Below are 20189 nucleotides of genomic sequence, written 5' to 3'. Positions count from 1 at the left end.
AGGAATTTAGGTGCACTACTGGTGACTACATCTACCACAGTAGTGCACCTAAATTCCTGTATGGCTGTCCTATCAACTTGAAAGGGACAAGCCAAATAAACATTACAGTAGCTGCAGCGCCCACTCAAGCACTGCAGCCTCTTCAAACAAATGATCATAAGGGGGTGCAGGAGTTGGACCCAGAGGCTGTATAAACATTACCTTCATTGGAGGAATATTGGGTGTTCCTGATGGTTGTGATGGATACTGTGGCATGGAGGGGTTTACTGCTGGATTCTGAGGATAGCTTGGCATTGGCTGCTGGCCAGGAAATGTCGCTGGAGGCTGTCCTGGTGCTGGCATTGGCTGCTGGCCAGGAAAGGTCATTGGAGGCTGCCCTGGTGCTGGCATTGGAGGCTGTCCTGGTGTTGGAAGTGGTTGTCCAGGAAGCTGACCTGGGTATCCTCCATTAAATCCATGCATCCCTGGTTGAGGTCCACCCGGAGCTGGGTACATACCATATCCAGGCATTTGAGGTTGTTGAGGTGCCCCATACCCAGGTGCCTGTGTAGGTGGGTACCCACCACTTGCTGGTGGATACATTCCTTGGGACGGGTTCATTCCTCCATATGGAAAGCTTGATCCTGCCTGCGATCCTGCCTGCTGTGACAAATAGTTACAGTTCAATGAATACAAACAGGAATGTATGCCAGCTAGAAGTTCTGTACATGTATATGTTTTTTTTTTCCAAAATCCTTTATCACAAAGTTCATCAATAAACAGAAAATAGTATGTTAGCTCTCTGCAGATCTAACAACAAACTATTTATTACGGCCTGTGTAAAAAGCATAGAAATGATTAGAAGCCCCATAGACAATGAATAAAGTGCCGGCCATACATGAGTGGGGGGGACAATAAACCTCTATTCTCGTCATTGATGGGGGTCCCAGCGGTCAGATGCCCACTGATCGGCTAGTTATTCCCACTCCTATTAATCAGGTCATAATGTTTAATAGCATATTGCATAGATAAATGCAAAAAAAAAAAAAAAAAAAAAAGAAGAAGAAGCTGTTCCACCAACATGTATCCCCTGTCCAAAGGTTAGAGCAGTGTTTCCCAACAGGGTGCCTCCAGCTGTAGCAAAACTTCAACTCCCAGCATGCCCGGACAGCATTTGGCTGTCCGGGCATGCTGGGAGTTGTAGTTTTGCAACAGCTAGAGGCACCCTGGTTGAGAAACACTGGGTACAGCACTGAACTGATCTGCAGCAGTTCAACAGACAGTGACCGAATTGGCAGGTGACACGAGTCCCAGCAGATGTACCCACTACACAATTATACCGTATACATAAGAGAGGGGATGAGTGTAAGTTTTGTTGGGGGGGACAACCACTTTAAAACAGCATTATGAGTAAATAAAATGACTTACTGTTGTCAGACATGCATCCTTTATTAATGACTAAGAGTGCAAAGTCCTGTGTGAATAAGGGAACTATATTCTGCTAATGGATGTGTAAACAGAAAAAAACCCTGCTCATAAAGGAGGCGATTCTGACAGTAAAGTATATTAGAGAACTACCCCTCTTGCAATTTCCTAATACCTAAACATAGGATAACCAACAATACTTTTCCTTATGTTTAAAAACCTTTAACAGACTTAAAGGGGTACTCTGCCCCTAGACATGTTATTCCCTATCCAAAGGATAGGGGATAATATGTCTGATCACGGGGAGGTCCGGCCACTAGAACCCCCGCGATCTCTGGGCTGGCGCTCCAGCATTACGGACATGGGGTACCAGCCATCACGCCCTTTTCCATAGACATGAATGTAGGGGGCATATCGTGACGTCACGATCACGGAAGCCCCAGGGTTTGGTGTCCGTAACGCCTCAGCGCCAGCCCAGAGATCGCGGGGGGACAATCAGACATGTTCTCTCCTATCCTTTGGATTGGGGATAACATGTTAAGGGGCAGAGTAACCCTTTAATGGAGGCTGTAAGCACTCACCATGTATTGCTGTGGATTGTACTGCTGAGAGAAACCACCTTGCATATCCAGCCCAATGGGAGGTGGATTACTGGGTGCCCCCCATGGGTTACCACCTGTAGTAAACAAAAAAAAAAAACATAATTTACCTAAGAAAAAATTATAATAAATTTTATGTAAGCTCATAAAATATTCAGTTTTACTGCATTCAAAAATTCTACAGCTATCCCTCAAATTAACGGTAGAAACATGCGATAATGTAAAAATGAAGAACTTAAACTGGGAAATAGATAAGGTGTAAATATAAAAAGAAAAAACGTTTTACTTCAAAAAGGAAAAGATAACATGATACTAAACCCCTTCGGAGACAAAGATGGTGAGTTTATGCATAATATGTAAAACATGCAGGATTACTCAGGTGTGGAAATATAAAAAACAAAAAAAACAAAACACTTGTCCAAGGGACTAAAATGAAGTCCAATCTACTTGTCCCTCATGACGTTCTACTTGTCCAGGTCAACTTTTGTTTTTGCATGTTCATTTTTTCCTCCTTGCACTATAACAGCCATTACTCTTATATTTCTATCTACAGACCTATATAAAAAGGCTTATGTTTTACTAATTTAAAAAAAATTCTAAACTTTAGAATTTTATTTTTATTGGATTTTTCTGTAGCTTTTTTTTTTTATCTTTCTCCTATTTTTTGTATACCAGGCTGTATGATGGCTAATTTTTTCCGCTGTAAATCTGTTGTTTGCATTGGTACCATTTTGGTATTGATTTGACTTTTTAATCGCTATTTTTTCCTGGGATATGATGTTCTTAAAAAAAAAAAAAAATGCAATTCTGGGGTTTGGTATTTTTTTTTACATTTATCATACGGAATATATAATGTTATATTTTAATAGATTGTGATACCAAATATGTTTATTTTTATTGTGTTCATGTTTTTCATATAGGAAAAGAGGGTGATTTAAACTTTTAATATGAAAGGGGTTAATAAACTTTTTTATAATTTTTTTTTAACACTTTATTAGCCCCTTTGGGCGAACTTCATGTCCTAGGTGTCAGGCGATATGATTTCTACATCCCTGTTACTAATCTGACATACAGCAGACAGTGGCCCAGACTTACAATGGCCACTGTACCAGAACTGTGGTGCAAAGCAAGTGAGACACATTCTTTATACATAGCGCATCAAAAAGAAAATGAGGCTTCATATACCCATCCTTAAAAAGCACTTTTGGGATATACCACTGCTCAGAAACGGAAAATTGCCCGACAACTCACGTTATTGGGGCTAACCTTACACCAGGCCTACACAGTTTTTACTTTGTCACCCTAAGACACTACCAAGGCGGCCTGTTGCTAAGGATGACTACGAATCCTGGGTGGAAAGACCGGATAATCTAATTCAGTCTCAATTCTAGGCCACTCTATTTCGCCATTGCAATAAACCGGGTCATCTGCTAGCCGGTTTTGCGAAAGGGATAAACCCCCCGGACCAAATACCAGTGCTTAAGGAGGCCTCAGGGACTATGCAGAGGGATCCCAAGTGGTTAATGAGATGTTAAGCTCTTATTTTCAGTCAATATACACGGAGGGGGGTTCCTCTTCCCGTGATTGGATAGCATCGGCTAACCTTCCCTCTCTCACTGAGGAGGAGCGGGCAGCTTTGAATGCACCGATCATGGGTGAGGAACTTAGTGTTGCAAGTAAGAACTAAGCTGTTAACAAGGCACCCAGATGGCTTTTCGGGAGGGTTCCATAAGGCCCTTCAAGTGGAACTCACTCTGCCGTTACTGGATCTCTTCAACTCCTACCTGCAAGGGAGTCCTATCTCCTTCTCCTTCTTACCCCGGATGGTTACTGTCCTATATCGTTAATAAATGTGGATCTTAAGCTGGTTTCCAAAATATTAGCAGACCGTTGGGTGGTTCTTCTACCCCGGCTTATCTCTCCCTTGCAGGTGGGATTTGTGAAGGGCCGTTTGGCTGAGGCTAATCTCTGTAGAGTCATCATGGTGTTAGACGAATTTGCCTTACAGCCCTCCTCAGCCATTCTGTCAGCCGATGCCGAGAAGGCTTTCGACAATGTGCCATGGTCCTAGCTGTGGAGGGTGCTTCAATCTATGGGATTTTCAGGCCCCTTCTTACACTAGGTTTCATCCCTTTATGAATCCCCGGTAGCCCGTATATTGACGACTGGATTTTTGTCATCTCCATTTTCCCCTTTGAAGGGTACCCGACAGGGGTGTCCTTTATCCCCTTTATTATTTAATTTAGCTATAGAGCCCCTATCGCGTGTCCTTTCCTCTACTACTCTAATTGAAGGTATATCGGTGGGGCAGAGGGTGGTTTCTCATGCCCTGTTCTCGGATGACCTCCTTTTTATGCTTGGCCAATCCTACTAGGGATCTAGGGGTGGTGTTTGACTTCCTTACGGACTTTGGGGTAGCATCGGATTATAGGGTCAATGTGAACAAGAGCGTACTCCAGGTCATGGCCTTTTTGAGGCCTGCAATGGTTTCCTAAGTTTAATTTTGGTGGGGGCTGGAGGGGCTACCCGAGTCCATCTGTCTGTGGAACCATGCTGCGTTTTTCTCTTTTTTCTTCTACCGCATTCGTTTCTTTTAATGGTTGTTACCTGATTTCTAATAGTTTATTGTCATACTGGCTGTGTTATGCTGCAGTGGGTGACCCTACGTGGTCTATTTAGTAACTTGGGTTGGGGGGAGGTTACTTTTGTCATACCTGTGTGTGTTTGGGATGCGAGCCTATGGCTAGTGTACTTATATGGGGATTTTGTGTGTTGTGTTTAATGTCCTGGCTTACATGTTCATTCTGCTGTATTTTGAAAAACCAAATAAAAAGTTGTTTTAAAAAAATTAAAATAAAAAAGCACTTTTGACATGTCACTGACACAGTTTTGTCAAAAGTTTCCATTAGTCGGGGACCCCTACCCCTAGTGGTGAGACCACTACAAATCATTAAAACGGACAGAGAGAAGTGTGTGCCAAGTGCTTCACTCCCCAGCTTGCAGTGATCTCCATCCATAGACTTAGGCTTTGTTCACATGGTTGGAAAATGTGCAGAATGTCCACATGGAATACAAATGTGGACATTCCGCACTAGGACCGCTCGAAAATGCGCCGACTCATAGACGGCAATGCATTTCCTTGCGGACTCTCCACAAAGAGGAGACTTGACTATTCTTTCTGCAGACACCAGAATCAGAATTTCGCAGAAATTATGCCGTGTGAACAGTGCAGCAGAATCCTACTAAAATCAACAGGACTCTGCTGCAGCGCAATGTCCCTGCATACATTACGCACATGTTATGCCTTATAATGGGGTCATCTAGTGAAGCTGGATGTGAATTATTGAATCTAATCAAAAGATCCAAAGATTTGACATCTTTCTGTGACATGTAAAAGTTTTTTTTTTTTTTTTAGAAATCACAGGTACATTTTAAACTGTGATGCTGCGCACCAAAAATCTGATGCATGACTTAAAGTAAGCCAGGTAATATTTATTAATGTTTTTTTTTTTTTTTACTATTTAATAAAACATACCAGAATACTGAATGGGAACATGGACTTAGACAGTCTGGGGTAAATTTGCATTAAAATTAGACAGTAAATTCTCTCCCGTATGTACGGTAAGCAATGAAAGATTATTTCTTACCTGTAGGGATAGGAGGAAACCCACCCATTGGAGGATAACCGGGATAGCTCATTGTTTAGCCTGATTCTGTATACCTGTAATGAGAGATAAGTCATAAATATCAAGGCAAATTTTTTATTTTAGTATATGTACAGTGTACATTTTACACCCAGAAATGTATGCAACTGTCCCATTTATCTAAATTGAGCTTGCTGAAATCCGTGAACGTGCGGCCAAAACATAGAGTTTCTGCAACATATCTGCTGCATGTGAATATCCCCTAAATAGGTTTACCTAACTTTGGCTTTCAGGGCATCTCTACTAGAAATGCCTCATGTAGTCTAGGACCCCTAGTTTTGACAAAAATAAAGGTTGTCTGACACACAGCACCCAGAGTAAGCAGCACATATACACATTAAAAACAATAAGCAATAGATGTGTGAAATTATTTGTTTATTAGGAATATTATACATACATGTGGTAATCACCAATAGGGTATATACACAAAGGGTGGTAGTTTGTTTTATGGCCAAAGTCTATAGCGAAATTGAGGCTAAACCATGGTGTATTGCTGTGATTTTGCATAAATTGTGTCAATAAATAACTATTTGACAAGTGAACAGACCTAAACACTTGTGCTCCTGTACTCTGTAGTACAATAGCCACATGATTTACATTTTTGGAATAATGTGATGATAGCAACGGGCAAATATATGTGTGAAAACTAAAATGGACAAGACATGGATTATATTCACAAAGCAAGCCTGAACATGGAAGTGCTGATCATATGGATTAATAGACAACAACCCCAATTCTTATAAAGGCCAAATGTGTAATCCCGCTGGAATATTCCGAACGGACATTCCGCTGCAGCGGAGTCCTATTAATTTTAATGGGATTCTGCTGCACTGTTCACACAGTGGAAATCAGCGGAAATCCTAATTCCACCATCCGCAGAAAGAGCAGTCTATTCTTTTTGTGGATTTCGCTCAGAAATGCATTGCCGGATTGTGAAAATAAGTGGAATTTCCATCTGTGTTTTCCCAGTGGAATTCTGCACATTTTAAGCCATGAACATGGCCTAACATGCAAAGTGAACAAAGAAACTATTTAATCACTCCCATGAGCCTTCGGGCCATGTATACAAAGCAATAAAAGACATGACAGATTCTCTTCAAACAACCCCATCTTGTTAAGTGATGCTTGGTAAATAGAACCAGGCATTTCCAGCTTTATACACTACAGACGTGCACCAGTGAGGGCAACACTGGATGCATGATGCCCCTGGAGCTGTTCCAAATATCAGAAGCCTTCATAGTTAAGGCTGGGTGCACATCACGTTTTTCCCATACTGTTTTCAATCAGTGTTTCTAAAGAAAACCGTAAGGCAAAAAAACAGATGGAACAGTATGGGAAAAAGTATGCGTTTTTAAACTGTATACTGTTTTTAAAAGTGCATACAGTTCCGTCCATTTTTATAAAAACGGACGGAACTGTATGCTAAGGGATGGTTCACATCACGTTTTCTCCCATACGGCAGGGGAGAGCTAAAACCTCACACCCCCGTATGTAATTCATTTCAATGAGCCGGCCGGAGTGAAACGTTCGGTCCGGTCGGCTCATTTTTACATTGTATGCGCTTTTTCCCCGGACCTAAAACCATGGTCAACCACGGTTTTAGGTCCGGTTGTAAAAGTGCATACGGCGCAAAAATGAGCCGAGCGGACCGAACATTTCACTCCGGCCGGCTCATTGAAATGAATTACATACGGGAGCGCATACGGGAGTGTGAGGTTTTAGCTCCCCCCTGCCGTATGCGCTCCCTTATGGGAGAGAACATGATGTGAACACAGCCTTACATGGATTTTTTAGAACATATTAAAAACTATGTTTGCGGTCACTTCATCATTTTTGCAATGGTTAAGCTTTACTTCAAATGTCTGTGATGTAGGGGTGAAGAGTCCGCGGACCATAGAAGACCCACAAAATCCTTCAGTCTGGCCCTGCCAATGCTGTCGCTTGGTCATTTTGCCCATTCACTGTAATGTTGCTAGCGAGCATGAGATCGCGCTCATTGTAACAAGGATTTAGCAATGGATTCTGGGGGGAGCAACAGTGTCGCAAGGTAAGTCAGGCACAAGACAGTATTAATATAGGTCATTTTTATAAAAAAATTAAAATAATAATAATAATAATAATAATCATCAGCATTTTTTATAATTACTTATACAGAAGCAGTTCCAGTCATCACATTAAGGTTGAGTTAAAGGAGTACTCCCGTGGAAAACTTGGTGCCAGAAAGTTTAAACAGATTTGTAAATTACTTATATTAAAAAATCTTAATCCTTCCAATACTTTTTAGGGGTTGTATACTACAGAGGAAATGCTTTTCTTTTTGGATTTCTCTTCTGTCACGACCACAGTGCTCTCTGCTGACCTCTGCTGTCCATTTTAGGAACTGTCCAGAGCAGCATATGTTTGCTATGGGGATTTTCTCCTGCTCTATACAGTTCCTAAAACGGACAGCAGAGGCCAGCAGAGAGAACTGTGCTCGTGACAGAATACAGCCCTTAAAAAGTACTGGAAGGATTAAGATTTTTTTTTATTGAACTCATTTACAAATCTGTTTAACTTTCTGGCATAAAAAAAAAAAAAAAAAAAAGTTTTCCACGGGAGTACCCCTTTAAAGAGGTTTCCAGTAAAATACAACTTATCCCCTATCACAGGATAAAGCATAAGTGTGAGCCTCGGCTCTCTGAACGTCACAAAGAGAGAGTGTGCTGCAGACGACGGACATTCCATTTGTTTCTATTGGAGTGCTGGAGATCTCCAGAATAGGGCCCCAGCTCTCATACACAGCATGTGCTGCAGACGAACGGCACTCTCTCTGAAAGTCGGAAACCCATTCTGGAAAACACAGGGGGCCCAGAGGTTGGACATCCGCAATCAGACATTTATTCCCTATGCACAGTTTTAAAGTAGTGGAGTACCACTTTAAATAAATGTTTGACCACATATAGCTGCCTAATTTTTAAGTTTTTCATTTTGTATGGCCAGAAAATGATTTGATATTAAAACGGCCCCAAGTAGAAAGGTTCCCCACCCCTGACCTAAGGGCCCAACTTCTAGAGTGCATGGGACGTAGCTTATGAATGCTGCATGTTTGTTTCCTATTTACCATTATCTACCATGTGCACACTGACTTATCAGGAAACTAGCAATGCCTGCTACATGAATGCTACAAAGTGATTACCGATCTAAAAGGGTGCTCCAGCACTTAGCGTTTACCTGGTAAAGAGTGCTGCGCGGGCCCAGCTGAAGCTTCATACAAGCTTCCTGGATTTGTTATTATTAACTACGAACATTACATGTAGAGGAGGGCGTATTCCTCGCACAGCTGAGCTCTGAACAAGGCTTGGAGCCTGTGCGACTAATGCACTTAGGGAGTGTTTGCTATGAAAATAGCTACAGCAGCTGCCACATAGACTGCAGACCCACCCATAACACTTCAGGACAACCTGAAGCCTGGTAACCAGAACTATACAGTACTATATACCATGCATTCATCCACCGCTTAACTGTAGAGAACTAGCAATAAGGTCCTTATCACATGACCTAGACCACAGGCTGTCACCGCTGTCCGTTTCAGCCATTGCCCAATCCCCTTTGTTAATGAACAACCTGCGTAGTTCCATTGTTACATTAACTTCACAATACTCATATTTAAACATAAGGGAAAAGTATAAAATACAGGTCATATCCAATAGGAGAACAAAAAGAATGGAGCTCTCACCCGGTCCTAAGGAATAGCAAATTTCTTTATTGCATTACAACTTCATGTCGTTCCGATACATGCAGGAGAGCGGATGGATGTGGAGGGGAGAGGGAGTGGGTTGGGCGACGGTCCGTATCGCGCAATCAGCGTCAGGGGCCTGACGAAGCGCAGATTGCGCGATACGGAACATCGCTCAACCCACTCCCTCTCCCCTCCACATCCATCCGCTCTCATTCATGTATCAGAACGACATGAAGTTGTAATGCAATAAAGAAATTGACTATTCCTTAGGACCGGGTGAGAGCTCCATTCTTTTTATTCTCCTATTGGATATGATTTGGGCTTTCACAAGTGAGCACCGGAATGGTTCTTGTACCAGAGAAGTGTAGCGGCAGATGAATTAGCGGAGTAGCAGTGCCGGGTATTATCTATTGTGGATTGGTATAAAATACATGTATTATTGATGAAACACATCAACCTACACAGACAGCTAAAGCATTGTAACCTAGCTTATACACGTCATAAACACCTTATACATTATTCATATTTGCCACCAGCATTTTCCTCACTGCGGGTGCGTTCACATCACGTCTGACTGTCCTGCCCAAATGTCACTTGCCTTTTTTTTCTGTATTTTTGGCTTCATTAATTTTCAGTAGGGAGTCCGACGTGGGTTAAATGTGTCTGCTTGACATGTTTCCAAGTTAAAGTTTTTTTGTTAACAGAATAGACAAACAAGATTTTCAAATTTTTGGGGGCTGGTCAAACTTCAATTTATTTGAATTATTATTATTTTTTTTTTTTTGTACAATGCAAATCTATGGCAACAAGAGAGTTTAAAATAGGCATCCCTGTTAAACTACCCTGTTTGGCATGCGTTAAAGTGTACCTCAGAACACTCTCTCCCTGCTCTGTATCACGTGATCGAAACACGCTCCATAGATTTACATTATGAGGCCATCTCAGTCACATGACGGAGTCGGGAGACAACGCACTGACAAAGCATGAACTTCTCCTGGCTCGTACTCTTAAACGGTGAAGGTCCGAACACTCAGACCCCGCCAATCAAATGTTTTGAGATGTCGTTAGGACATTTTCTTTTTTTTTTCCAAATGACAGTGCCATTTAAGTGTCCCTGTCACTTGAACAGATTTTAACATGTCAAAGAGGGAGAAAACAAGCTGAAAAACTCAAATATGAGGCAATACAATGCAAAGTCAGTCAGACCAGTTATCCCAAATCGTGGCAAGGAAAAAAAAAAAAAAGTAGGACTAACAGAATTAAAGATTAGTCCAAAAATAACTTTTATGATGTTTATTGAGTCAATAAAAAACACCTTTGCTTAGGCCGAAACATTGCACTTTATTGGGATGCACTTTTTTGACCCTATAAACAATTAAGTTCTTTTTGCACTAATCTTTAATGCTGTCAGTCCTGCTTTTTGGCTGTCATAGAGCCATGTAAAAAGTTTGGGATGTTTAGACCCCCACTGATTACCAAAGCAGAGGGGGGAATTTATCAAGCATTTTACATGTCTATTTACCGGATGGTGTCTCAAGGCGCTCAATAATGGGATAGTTGAAGTGTATAAATCAACTAACTTTGCAGAAATAACACTAAAACGTAACTTTTAATGATCGCTAAAATGTCACAAAACACCAAAATGTGAATCTCATGCCACCATGAGGATAAAACCAAGATTCAGTTTGTGAATCTCAAAATACCATCTAGCAACTATTGGTAGTGTTTTTTTTTTTGTTTTTTTTTCCCATTTTTAAAACACATACCTTATTCCCACAATAGTTAGGCTTGAAAAATGCCCCTAGAATCCGGAGACTTACGCAATTGAAAGGTCCAGATGGGTACAGTTGCTAAAGGGTAGATGAGGGGGGATAAGGTGACAGGAGGATAGGGTGGGGAGGGCCTAAGGAGGTGCAAGGCCTAGGGTGAACGGCCACTACCTGTATTGCCCTCTTAATAAAGGCCCAATCCTACCCCTATTCCTAGGCAGAGTGATACATCCTTAAAAAGGACATCCCTGCTCTGGAACCTACCCCTGACACACCTAAAATTGCCCTATGGTACAGACAAAAAGGAGACTCAACAGCCCGTCTGACTGGATTGACTGGATTGGGATAGGAGAAGGATAAGGTATGGCCTATTGCCAAGTATTAAAGCTGTATACAAACGGAAAATGTATTGTCTTGGGATCAGCCATATAAAGACAAAGATCGGTAATTCTATAGATGGGCTACTGTGACCTAAGAGCGGGGATTACAGATATACACATATATGTATGTGTTTTTAATAGATTGATTAATAAAGTATATATTTTTATCAGTAGCAATTGCTCTAGTCCTTCTTTTTGTATACATTGTGTTGACTAAGCAGTTAAAATGCTTCATGACTTGGGTTGCAGAAAAATTCACTGAGTAATCCGCAGCAGTAAATTCACACCAAACTGCAGATTTTGGATTAAAGGTACATATAGAACAGCACGGGAGCACCAGGGGATCAGGAAAGTGGGGAGGTGGGCAGTGCTGCTTTTTATCACGTATGCTGAGGATCTGCAGGTAGTCTGAAGTCAAATCTAAAGCAATGAGACTTTATTCTTCCTCTCTGAATTCATAGGAACAATCCACAATTAATCAGTGCATTTGCTGTAGCAGAAAATGACATGAAGCAGATCTAAAAGGCCATATTGCAGGTCAGTGTGGAAAAATTCTTTAGCATGTTGTGATAAAGTGTACGGGAAAGTGGTGGATGGGGTGTAATATTTCACCTGGTTTCCTCAGCCAGGCAAGGTAAAGGAAATCCAGAAGGTTATATGCTGCTTTAGCAGAGCTTAGTCTGCTAGGGCGCTTTTGTTTAAGTTACATAGGCTGGATTTCCTGGACTGTAGGACAGGTTGGAAGTGGGAGTTCTCCAGTCCACACCCCTAGACCACTATGGGTTTCCCCTTATCCAAGGTGTTCTCAGGTGAGGCTTCCTGTGCTGATTGCGAGGGAAGAAGCCCTATAGTAAAGGGCTGTTTGGGTTGTGTGAGCTGGAGAGACTGAGATGAGAAGCAGCCACAGCCAGAACTGCAGCTCAAACCTACCAGGTCTGAACTTTCCTCTATGGACATTTTTGTGAGTGGCTTGGGGCCAGACATTAGGCCCACAGTAGGATAGTGAGGTATCCTGATGTTTAGTTAGAGCCGGACAGGCTTAGGTTTTGTTTGCACTATGCTTTGTGCCTAAAATCATTTAAATAAAACATTTTCTTGGACGTTTGAAACTTGCTGCCTGTGTGAATACTGTCATTGCCAACCCCATCGTGTGAGCTGTGTTTGAGATATAAAACCTGATCTACACGCATGGTACAGTACTTTCCACATACACACAATGCTTTATGGAAGAGAATACAGACAATATAGTTTTCCTTTCTTAAATATTAGTGATATGGTGGATAATGCATGTGGCTTCTCCATTTATTAATTGAATGGCAGTGCCAGTGTATATATTGTACATTTACTTACTGTTAAGAATCACTTAAAACCCAAGCGAGTGAAACCCAGCACCGCAACCTTCAAATCTATAAGAAGGGTACCTCATGCCATTAAGATCCATTAAATAAGCAGATTACAATATTACAATACAGCAGCCTACATTTGCCATTTGAAAATAATCGGAGGCTCATACAACAATAGTTAACATTTTTGTGTCTAAATCTTATCAATTAGATATTTTCAATATACATTGTTGAGTCCCCATACACCTTTAAGACATGCTTGGCCAATAGCTATTCCTACCAACCCCATACACATCATACATGCATGCTCAGCCAAGTATTCATGTGTTTTCCATGGAAAGAAGAAAATATACAAGTGGCATTCTCTTTGGAAGCAGTGTTTCCCTTAGGAACCAAGAATTGGGCATGATGAAACCCATAAGAAGAATGGAGAAGAAACAAGCACTGGCTGGTGGCGTATGGGTACCTTTACAGTACTTTTCCTTGTGCCTTCATATTAAAGGGGTTATCCAGGAAAAAACTTTTTTTTATACATTAACTGGCTCCAGAAAGTTAAACAGATTTGTAAATTACTTCTATTATTTTTTTTTAATCCTTTCAGTACTTATGAGCTTCTGAAGTTAAGGTTGTTCTTTTCTGTCTAAGTGCTCTCTGATGACACGTGTCTCGGGAACCGCCCAGTTTAGAAGAGGTTTGCTATGGGGATGTGCTTCTAAACTGGGCGGTTCCCGAGACAGTTATCATCAGAGAGGACTTAGACAGAAAAGAACAACCTTAACTTCAGAAGCTCATAAATACTGAAATGATAAAGATTTTTTAATAGAAGTAATTTACAAATCTGTTTAGCTTTCTGGAGCCAGTTGATATATATAAAAAAGTTTTTTCCTGGAATACCCCTTTAAAGAGTCATTACAATTAAATAGGCACTGTTGTTTCAACAAACTTTACATAAATCAATAGTACAAGTGAATGAAAGAAACTTTCTACTATATCTTATCAGAGAGAAATGTTTCTTCCTCATTATATATGGTTCTTTTACACCCCCCCCCCTTAAACTTTCATACAACACTGACACCCTAAAAAAGAATGTGTCACTATTGTTATTTCCTTATCTGAAGATACTGCTATTATCTAATAACTGGAGTAGAAAAGAAGCACGGTATCCACTACATGTACATTACTACACTTCTAGACTATAAACCACAAAGATTCCAATTCCTTGATGATATTCTTTACTATAATATTTATGGGGACTGATATTTGGAGGGGAGGCCTGAGGTTTTTAGCCTTTATGTTTCACATGTTTTCAATGTCTTAGCAAATAATTTGGCCACTTTTGTTAGTGACTGACTTTGTGGCTACACATATAGTGAACAGTCAGACTTGGTGGGTTAACACATCTAGTTAACCCCTTAAGGACTCAGCCCATTTTGGCATTAAGGACTCAGACAATTTAATTTTTACGTTTTCATTTTTTCCTCCTCGCCTTCTAAAAATCATAACTCTTTTATATTTTCATCCACAGACTAGTATGAGGGCTTGTTTTTTGCGCGAACAGTTGTCCTTTGTAATGACATAACTCATTATATCATAAAATGTATGGCGCAAGCAAAAAACACTATTTTTGTGGGGAAATTAAAAAGAAAAACACAATTTTGCTAATTTTGGAAGGTTTCGTTTTCACGCCGTACAATTTATGGTAAAAATGATGTGTGTTCTTTATTCTGAGGGTCAATACGATTAAAATGATACCCATTATTACATACTTTTCTATTCTTGTTGTGCTTAAAATTTTTTTTTTTACTTTTTAACCAAATTAGTACGTTTATAATCCCTTTATTTTGATGACCTCTAACTTTTTTATTTTTCCGTATAAGCGGTATGGGGGCTCATTTTTTGCTCCATGATCTGTGCTTTTTTTTGATACCACATTTGCATATAAAAAACTTTTAATAAATTTTTTATAATTTTTTTTTAATAAAATGTATTAAAAAAGTAGCAATTTTGGACTTTTTTTTTTTTTCGTTCACGCCGTTCACCATACGGGATCATTAACATTTTATTTTAATAGTTCGGACATTTACGCACGCGGCGATACCAAATATGTCTATAAAAAAATTTTTTTACGCTTTTTGGGGGTAAAATAGGAAAAAACTGACGTTTTTACTTTTTTATTGGGGGAGGGGATTTTTCACTTTTTTTTAACTTTTACATTTTTTTTTATTTTATTTTTTTACACTTGAATAGTCCCCATAGGGGACTATTCATAGCAATACCATGATTGCTAATACTGATCTGTTCTATGTATAGGACATAGAACAGATCAGTGTTATCGGCGATCTTCTGCTCTGGTCTGCTTGATCTCAGACCAGAGCAGGAGACGCAGGGAGCCGCAAGGAGGCAGGTGAGGGGACCTCCGTGCGGCGTTCTGAATGATCGGATCCCCGCAGCAGCGCTGCGGGCGATCCGATCGTTCATTTAAATCGCGCACTGCCGCAGATGCCGGGATCTGTATTGATCCCAGCACCTGAGGGGTTAATGGCGGACGCCCGCGAGATCGCGGGCGTCGGCCATTGCCGGCAGGTCCCTGGCTGCGATCAGCAGCCGGGATCAGCTGCGCATGACACGGGCATCGCTTCGATGCCCGCGGTTATGCTTAGGACGTAAATGTACGTCCTGGTGCGTTAAGTACCACCGCACCAGGACGTACATTTACGTCCTGCGTCCTTAAGGGGTTAATGTGCTATGACTGACTTAACTCAGCTACATCTGTATTTCCTGCAGGGATGACAAGTCAGACAAAAGTCAAGAAAGCATAGAGCATTCTACACACATAAAACTGCTACAAGTTGTATTATCACAATACAGATATGTGTTTACTAATAAATACTCTATATTCTATTTACCTAAACAATCTGTCTTTGATACTGCTTGTAAACTCAGTTTGGGCTGAAATCTGTCAGGTCTCTTTAGTTCTATTCAGTTTACCATCGCCACAGTGTTGTCCTCTAAATTACAACAAACACAATGAAACAAGAACTGGCTATCTTTATGTACGATACAGAGAAGTCACGGATACAGATTGTAACTACGGCTAGGGCTACACAAAGACTTTGATCGATCATCACGAATATAGCAATGTCACACTGTGATATCCCATCTAATAACTGGCAATGCTCGTGTTGCGACATAATGCAACCTCGACATGACAGCTGCCCAAAATAAACTCAGGCAACTTTTTGTCATCAATGACGTAATTGTGAGTCACATGCAACTGATCTACTTGTGACCTCTATGTGATTCAGCTGTGTTTTCACAACCAAACAAACTGTAATAAACGTGTGCAATGGTATGTGACAAATGACACACATTTTGGTTGCGCAACTCAGACCCTAATGTCAAGAGTGTGACGTAAAGGGGTTATACCACAATGAAAACTTATCCACAGGATCGGTAATAGCTAGCTGATCGGTTGGGGTCCATCCACTGGTACCCCATTCACAAGAAAGGAACTGAAAGGTCCCCTGGAAATGAACGGAGCACATCTACATAGAAACATAGAATGTGTCGTCAGCAAATAAGAACCATTCGGTCCAAATATTCTGATTATTATATATAGTCTCTGTTCCTATCTTATAAGAAAGATAGCCTTATGTCTATACCATGTCCTCTTCTGGTAGTTTTTCTTCTTTACCGTGTTGATTCTCTCTGTATTGTATTCATCCAAGCTATGCATGTTAAGGTCCTTTAACCTTTCCTGGTAAGTTTTTTTTCTGCAATCCATGTACTAGTTTAGTAGCTCTTTCCTGAAGACATACGGCCTCCAGTACTGTGCACAATACTCCAAGTGAGGTCTCACTATTGCTCTGTATAGCTGTATGAGCACTTCCCTCTTTCTACTGCTAATACCTCTCCCTATACACTCATTAAAGGGGTACTCCGGCCCTAAGACATCTTATCCCCTATCCAAAGGATAGGGGATAAGATGTCTGATCGTGGGGGTGCCACCACTGGGAAATCCCATAATCTAGCATGCAGCACCCACCTGTGAGCACTGCAGCAAGCGCTGGAGGCTCCAAGTCTTATGCCTCCTGACCACAGGGATGGAGTATCATGACGCCACGACTCCGCCCCCATGTGACGTCACACCCCTCCCATAGACTTGCATTGAGGGGGTGGGGCGTGGCACCACACAGGGGCGGAGTCATGATGTCACGATACTCCGTCCCTGTGGTTGGGAGGCATAAGACTTGGAGCCTCCAGTGCTTCCTGCAGTGCTCACAGGTGGGTGCTGCATGCTAGTTTGCTGGGGTCCCCAGCGGCAGGACCTCCGCGATCAGACATCTTATCCTCTATACTTTGCATAGGGGATACGATGTCTTAGGGCCGGAGTACCCCTTTAAATTTATTAAAACCATAATAAATGCAACATTCTGCATGCACATGATTCATCACAGAAACACGCTAAAGTCAAGGCGGTTATTCAGGCCCAAATTTCCATGTGTGTTCATTCTTAAAATCCATCGCGCTTCTGTTTGTGAAAGGGCTTTTTGCCTATCCCGTCCGGCTTTGACATTAACCCTTTCTATACCATAAAAGGATAGGCACTTGATGTCTCCATTGTGTTTTTGTAAAACATGGCTTATAAGATGCGGAGCACCTTTTTTTAGACTTCATAGAATAGATGATTCATTGGCCTTTTAGTACTTTCCTTACCATTGAGACCTATTGCAATATCACTATTATAAGTACAGATTCCTGAGGTACCCCACTGGTAACAAGACCTTGCTCTGAAAATTCTCCATTGACTACAACCCTCTGTTGTCTGTCACTTACCCACTGCCTAATCCATTCAACAATAAAAGGAGTCCAAGCTCAAATATTACAGTTCATTGATAAGTCTTCTATATGGGAAAGTGTCAGAAGCCTTAGTAGAATCAAGATAAGCGATGTATCCTGCATCTCCCCCAAAAAAATCTATAAGATTTGTTTGACATGATCTCCCTTAAGTAAACCCATGTTGTTTCTCATCTTGCAATTCATGGGATTTTAAATGTTCCACAATCCTGAAGTATGGGTTCCATTTATTTCCCCAAAATTGATATCAGACTTACTGGCCTAGAGTTGCCTGATTCCTACTACTACCTTTTTTTATGAATGGGCACACATGCATGAATTCTTTTTGGGGCTTCTGAACATTCCCGAGCTTAGTGATATGGATAGGAGATAACTTCTGGTTGTGGGATAAGCCCCTTAACTGTGCCACGTTGTAGAAAAACACACTTAAAGTGCCTGTACACTCTAGACAAAACGTGGCCAAATTCACTGACTCCCGTGGGTTCGGCTCACTGTATAAAGTGTACGGTGGCCTCCGGACTCTCCTGGACAGATGATGGCAGGGTAGAGAAGGGTTGGCAATTCTGGATGACCCCATTGTTCTGGAAAAGATATGACACTGCCAGAGCTGTCTGTGTGGGGCTTGCCATTCCATTCTCCATGGAGGACACATGAACATTTGTATATGCCAAACATTCATGTTAATGGGGAGGATGGCAGAGATATCTGTTGACCAAACTAACATTATGCATTAGCTATAAATGGCTACTACCATAGAGCTGTCAGGGTGGCATTTACTTTTAACTTTATTGTGTGTGCACTCATAGATGAGCACTACTTCTGACCAGAAGTCATTATCAGACAGCTATAAGAAAAACTTGGTCTTCAGAGTCGTTGAACTTGTAGATATGTTGTAAATAGTCCACATAGAAGGTACACAATCTATCATTTTAGAATTATTTATGTAAGAAGTATATAGACTGTTTGACATTGCAGATAAAGCAGTTCTTCACTTGCTCATCTTTCACACTAAGTCAAATGCAATATGATACACAACACACATAACTGGAAAAGATTAGTATACTCACAGTGCATGATCTGCACTCTCCTAGTGTATATCACTACAGCATGCAGTCCTGTACTGAGTATTATCTTCTAAAACAAATAGAAGAGAAAGTAGCTCATCAGACTAGGAACAACAGGATGGAATGTTATTGAGTAATAGTCTGCTCATGCCTACAGTAAGGTTATGTAATATTTCCTATTTTTTCATTACTCTATTTATGATAGCCAATAATAATTTACATTTACTACTCTGATACTGATTCTACAGAGCTGCTGTGCATATGGTGGAAACATTTCACCACATTCTTCCGTCACTCACACACAGCAAGGTCTTCGCCTCTGGTAAACAGGAGAAGCTGGAATTACTGGAATTTTCCTGAACATAGGTGGGACAGAAATATATTGTGTATTGAGAACCTGAAAGACCACAATACCCATCAAGGTGTGTTGTGTTAAAACCTATAAATGTAGAGAGCTACAGCCAAGGGACATATTTAATTAAGTTTTTCGGCTTTTAGAAACCTGATGGCCTAACTCCCATCCCCCCCCCCATATCATCTGGAGAAACCCTTTAAAAGGAGAAATGTGTCAAAAAAATTTCATTTCCCCTGTGCCTGGGCTGCAAAAAAAACTAAAAAAAAAAAAACTACTTAAACTGACCTTCCTCTGTTCCCCCGTTGCACAGATATCGGTGTCCTGGCCCTCTGGTGCTGGTCGTCTTCCTGGTTCCTGGGCTTGGTGACTCATACTGCACTCAGCGTATGGCCAGACACAGCGATGTCCCGCCTCAGCCGGTGATAGGCTGAGCGCACTGTCATGTAAGGAGCCTGGGCCCTGCCTTCTCCCTGCTACCTGGGCTCCTTACATGACAGTGCGCTCAGCCTATCACTGGCCGAGGCGGGACATCGCTGTGGCTGGCGATACCCTGAGCACAGTATGAGTCACCAAGGCCAGGAACCAGGAAGAAGACCAGCACCATAGGGCCAGGACGATGATATTGGCGCAACGGGGGAAATGTAGGACGGTGAGTTAAAGTTTTTGCAGCCTGGGCACAGGGGAAATGAAAAATGTTTTGCTGCAGTTCTCCTTTAAGACATCTGTTCACACCAAAATATAAACTTTAAAGCAAACAGGAAACAGAAATCTTTATAAAGTGATATGTCTCCAAAAGACCACCCTTTTAACAAAACATGATTTTCTGTGACAGAAGTCTTTTTTACCCTTTATAGATATAAGGTTTTACTACAGGATTGCCAGAGTACATTTTTGGTATAACTCATGGCAATTTCTGGTATAAATTATGTTAAACCCTCAGGGCTGCGGCAGATTATGGCCCCTCCCGCTTAGCTTTCTGCAAAATACAGCTTGCAC

The 20189-nt window shown here is 41.2% G+C and overlaps 1 protein-coding gene across 6 annotated transcripts in view; it reads right to left on the bottom strand.

The window, feature by feature from the left end:
• ANXA11 (annexin A11) overlaps positions 1–20189 on the bottom strand; it is a 54794-nt gene that overhangs the window by 28434 nt on the left and 6171 nt on the right. For 3 of the 6 annotated variants that reach the window (XR_008846521.1, XM_056531381.1, XM_056531383.1), the window contains exons 2-4: positions 5651–5724; positions 1986–2080; positions 202–642 (exon numbers count right to left, since the gene is read on the bottom strand). Coding sequence is in view for 5 of the 6 variants with exons in the window: in XM_056531381.1 (XP_056387356.1) it covers positions 202–642; positions 1986–2080; positions 5651–5702 (588 nt within the window). In the remaining variant the exon portion in view is untranslated. Of the gene's footprint in view, positions 1–201; positions 643–1985; positions 2081–5650; positions 5725–8917; positions 8991–18841; positions 18864–20189 lie in introns of those variants that run through there. The other 3 variants (XM_056531384.1, XM_056531382.1, XM_056531385.1) reach the window with 3 other exon arrangements.

Source organism: Hyla sarda, chromosome 7, assembly GCF_029499605.1.
Source record: "Hyla sarda isolate aHylSar1 chromosome 7, aHylSar1.hap1, whole genome shotgun sequence".
Lineage (NCBI taxonomy): Eukaryota > Metazoa > Chordata > Amphibia > Anura > Hylidae > Hyla > Hyla sarda.
Note: the sequence above shows the minus strand (reverse complement) of the source record. Positions and strands in the feature narration are given on the sequence as shown.